The sequence below is a fragment of the Meleagris gallopavo genome, chromosome 11 (assembly GCF_000146605.3).
Source record: "Meleagris gallopavo isolate NT-WF06-2002-E0010 breed Aviagen turkey brand Nicholas breeding stock chromosome 11, Turkey_5.1, whole genome shotgun sequence".
Classification (NCBI taxonomy): domain Eukaryota; kingdom Metazoa; phylum Chordata; class Aves; order Galliformes; family Phasianidae; genus Meleagris; species Meleagris gallopavo.
The window spans coordinates 14,652,968-14,657,723 of NC_015021.2; the positions used below are offsets into that span (position 1 = coordinate 14,652,968).

General features: G+C 52.9%; 1 protein-coding gene across 3 annotated transcripts in view; it reads left to right on the forward strand.

Moving 5' to 3' along the window:
- The first annotated feature begins 89 nt into the window (after positions 1–89).
- COPS7B (COP9 signalosome subunit 7B) overlaps positions 90–4,756 on the forward strand; it is a 12,584-nt gene continuing 7,917 nt past the window's right edge. Inside the window, exon 1 of one of the 3 annotated variants that reach the window (XM_019619079.2) lies at positions 90–110. Coding sequence is in view for 2 of the 3 variants with exons in the window: in XM_003209139.4 (XP_003209187.2) it covers positions 479–871 (393 nt within the window). In the remaining variant the exon portion in view is untranslated. Of the gene's footprint in view, positions 111–193; positions 872–4,756 lie in introns of those variants that run through there. The other 2 variants (XM_003209139.4, XM_019619078.2) reach the window with 2 other exon arrangements.

Genomic DNA, 4,756 nt, shown 5'->3' on the forward strand with positions numbered 1-4,756 from the left:
GTCGCAGCCAATCCCGCCGGCCGCTCTCCTCGCCCCGACGGTACGGCCAATCGAGAGCCGCCGACGCCCCTGCCGGCTGAAGAAGGACAGCGGAACGGACCAATTGGACGGTGCGTCCCCCCTCCGTTTATTCGAGGGCGGCTGCGCAGCGCTCGTTAAGACGCTCGACCCGGCCGCGGCTGACGTCGGCGGGGACGGGAATCGCCGCGGGCCAAACCTCGACCGGCCCCGCTGGTCGGCGCGTGCCCGGTGCCGGGCTGTTGGTTAATACGTTAGCCCCTCTCCTAACGGTCCGCGTGCGGGAGGAAAGCCGAGGCGCGGCGCAGGCTCTCTCAGAGCTCCTCAGCACGGCACCGTGGCGCAGCCCCACTGAGGAGAGCTGCGCGGCGGCCGAGGCCGCGTCGAACGCGCGACGGCGTTTCATAGCTTATGAGTGACCTTAAGACGGCGGGGAGCGCCAGGTGCCCCGATAGCTTACATGGAACGGCCTCGCTGCGTTCTGGACAGCGCGCCGCTTCCCAATGCGCCCAAGGAAGGGCAGCGAGCGCTCCCGAAGAAAAGCTGGCAGGGAGGCAGGGAGAGCGCGGGCGGCAGCAGAGCTGGAGGAGGCCAGAGCGAGCGGCTGTGTGCGAGGGAAGAGCCTGCGGGGCAGCAGCGCGGCGTGTTGCTCTGCCCCCGGCACGGGGGGCTCCGTCCCGCCCCGCTTAGGGCTCCTGGGAGGCGGCAGCCGGAGAGAAGCGGCTCTGGCAGCGAGCAACCCCTGCGGCAGCGAAGGGCTCCCGGCACGCGGCTAGCAGTGCTTCCAGATGTCGGTGTTGGGGCCTTTGTGGTTTTGACGCGGGTTCCCAAGCTCTCCGCGCTGTGTGAGGAGGTACGTGCTTGGCAGCCTCTGCGTCTCAGGTTTGGCCCCCTCTCCTCCCAAAATTAGGGAAGAAGCGTACGGTCTGGGGAATGCATCAGGCCGTGGTACCTGAGACAGCTTAACTCAGGAGGTTCAGGAAAAGGTTCTTCAATGAGAGGTTGGCTGGGTGGTGGCACAGATTGCTGGAGTTCAAAAAATGTCTGCACAGTGCTGTCAAACACATTATCTGAGTTCTGAATCACAGAATATCCTACATTGGAAGGGACCCATGAGAATCACTGAACCCAACTCCTGGTTGGAAGTTCCACACAGAACCACTCAGATCGTGTGTTTGACAGCACTGTGCAGGTGCTTTCTGAACTCCAGCAATCCGTGCCATCACCCAGCCAACCTCTAATTGAAGAACCTTTTCCTGTCCAGAGTGATGGAAACCCTGAGTTCTTTCCTCTCAAAATACTTTTTCTTGCAAGTCTTGCTATTCCCTTGCACCACTTTGTTCTAAAAACCTCACCTTTGCTTTTACACCTCTGGAGCGTGCAGATCTAGCAGGCATCACAGTCTCTGAGGTATCATTGCAGGTGAAGAGATGCCTCCAGCCTGCTTTCTGCCTCTTCAGAGCACATTGCAATGCTGTTCTCCAAAGGTACTGATACAAGAGCTGGTGTTACAGGGAGATGGGTTCATAAGCTGGGCCTTCTCCCTGCTGACACTTGATGGAAGGGGTCATACAGCTATACATGTGCCACTATCCAGATGCACACATTTCTTGTGGCTTACTCAAGTTGAGACATGATTAGTCTCTGGATCCTGGGAAATGTAGAGAGTTTGACAGTTTCTTTAGCAACTCTTGGGTGTCCCCAGCACCTTGTGCTCTAGAGATGTGCATTGGCAGCTACAGGGTTGAAAGTCTGAAAGGAGGGAGAAAATAAATGAGTAAAGTATGGTGGAAGCGTGTGTGGATGAGGAATGAAGCCACATCCAGGATGGCGTTAACATTTACACAGCCCAGCTTACCCCTAGAGCCACTGTCTGTTGGGTCAGACACAAGTGCTCTTGCTTTAACATAGCTGTGGTGCCAGCAGTTGATTTGTGTTTTGCTTTAAGTTGGTTGGGAAGTAAAATTAGTAGACGCTTTAGGGATTGGATCCTAATCCTGGTAGATAAACCTAGCCTAGTGCATAGTTTCTTAATATAATGTGTTTTGTGTGGATTATTGGTAAGCTCCTATGTTGTCCTAAGTATCTTTCTTCACAAGAGTTTTTTTTATTTTTATTTTTATTTAAACCACTTTATTTATGGAAGTTGAGGAAAAAGATAAGAAACACAAAAGCACCTGCTTTCATCAGTTGCTCTCTCCTTGGTGACACCAGGTGAGAACTTTCTTGCCAATGACATATCAGAACTGGGATTTCAGGGGATGAAAAACAGCTCCAGAATCACATGCTATGGTGCAGGGAGATGCACACCGACAAGGGATGAAGCTGGTGATGGCAGCAGAGTGCAGATGAGGGCAGGGTGAGCAGCCAGAAGCTGGAACTCAAGAGCCTGAAGCTCCAGACACTGAGATTGGTGTGACAGAATCTGTGGGACGGGGGGATGTCACTGAGCTGTAATCAGCCTTCCCCATCTCAGTCACTTACAGGTGACTTTGCAGCCTCATGCGTTATTTCCCAACTGAGAGGAACAGTATACTTCAAGTCTCTCTCTGGGGCTTCATGACCCCGCTGCTTGGAGAGGTTCCTTTGAATTGATGGTTTCTTTTCTCAGGTAATACAGGGAAGAAAGTTGAAATTATCTGCTGCCTTAAAGGGACCTAGATTGCAGAATCACAAGGGGAAGAGATGGGGTGAGTCAAGAGATAATGCCAACATTAAAAGATAACATGGATTAACATCTCCCTGAGTGTGGAAAGCTGCGTGGGTGGAGTAAGAGGTTGCAGTAGGAGTTTAAAAGGGGACGAGACAGCTGTGCATGCTTGTATTTTTCTATTTAAAAAAAAAAAAAGAAATCCATCCCAAAAGCTTAACTGATGCTATCCTCAGTCTGCTTCAGACAGGCGTGCTGGCAGGCAGCAGTCATGGGATGTCAGGACAGCCTGACAAAAAGACCCTCCTGGATGACCTGAAAGGAGCTAATGCAGCAGGGCTTGGTATCAGCTGGCAGTTTTTTATCTGCAGGCTCCAACAAGAGGTTTCAAAAACGATCCATGGGAAATAGCTCACAGTCATGTATTTCCATTTTTGTTTCAGCCCTGGATTTCAGTTTTAACAGCTCTTGAGGTAAATGAGGCGATGTGCTTTTCTCCCAGGGCAGCTGTGTCAGTATACTTGTGGGATAGTATGAGCCATGGTGGAGGGCCTGTTTAGGATGTGATTAAAGAGTTAATTCTCCCTCCCTGTGCAGATGAGATCTAAGTGTGGCTTAAGCAAATTACTGAATGGCTTGTTATAGCCCTGGCTGAGTTCCCTTGCTGTGCTGGGCCTAGTTTTTCCATCCAATTTGCTGTTGTGACACTCAGAGCTTCAAAGCATCCCAACAGCTGCATCTCTGTGCTCCCCTGATGTCCCTTCTCTGGAAGATGGACCCCAGGGATCAGCTGTGGATGGCTCTGAAGCACAGGCTAAGCCCTGTCAGTTTCCCTAATAGTTTCTGATGTTCATTCCCCGAAAGCTCCTCGCTCCTGGATGTGCAGGTCCATGGTTTGATCTTTAGGGACTGGCTGACTTAAAGCCAGAAACACTTTCTGTTTAAAATTCCTTAGCAAACAGCAAGCATGCTTTTTTTCGCTGTGCAGCATAGACAAGTGTGCAGATTTCAGGAAGGGAAACAGCTCCCACAAGCCCTCCTGCTCCTACCTCTGCTCTTCTGCTTCCATGGCATCTTTTGGGTCTTAGTCCCTCTCCTGGAGAGGCTCTTGCTCCTCCAGCTGCCCCCCCGATTCCCCACATTGCAGGCTGAGCTCAGTCTTTTCGTTTGTCACTCATACACACCAATTTCTCGCCTCAAGATCCAAAACCCCCTTCTAGCACCTTGTGATCCTTCACCCCATCTCTTGGCAAGGTTCCATTTGTACCCCAGGAGAACTGGCTGGCTGGTTGGCCAATGGCTCAGCTGGCAGCTTCCATTGTCCTGCCCGGCACAACTGCTCAATTGTTTATTGCCATTAACAGCCCCGCTGCGGCTCCTCAGGCATTGTCTGGTTCTTGCCATAAAATGGAAGATTTAATCCACTCTGAAGGCTGTAGCATATGCACAGATTCAAAAGATGAATGGAACCTGTAAGTGTAAAATAGACCCAACTCTGTCACGCCGTCAGAACAAAGAGCACGCTAAAATGTAGCTTTGAAATGGAAGCCCTTTGCACAGGTCATTGCAGAATGCAAAAAAAAACCCAGACGATGCCCCGGCGCGTCGTATCCCCAACACCTGCTGTGCCCTTGAGACAGTCAGACACTTTGCTTGCTTGTAATTAAACTGGTTTTCAGGAAGTGGTGCAGCCTGGGAGCGAGCGTTTGCTCTGAGGGCCGCTGGTGTGATGGCTCAGGGAGGCGCGGCCCGGCCCTGGGGCAGCCTGGCGTCCCGCGCTCCTGGGGATGCCACGGGCACTGCCGGCATCGGGCGGGGTGCGTTAATCACGGTCTGCAGGTGGATGTTGTTACATCGATTGCAGAATGGCCCCTGCTGTGGGCAGGGACCAGGGCTGGGCAGGGCAGGCACTGTGCGCTTGTGGTTTTGTCCACACGGGCGTGAGGACCGGCAATTCGGAGACCAGAACGGGGGGGTAGGGATGAGCCGTGCCCTAGGAGCAGGAAGGGACGAATCGGGAAGGAGCAAACCTGGCTGCAGAGGGCACGCTGCGTCTGAGCCCCGCTGCTACAACCCGGCTCGGGAGGC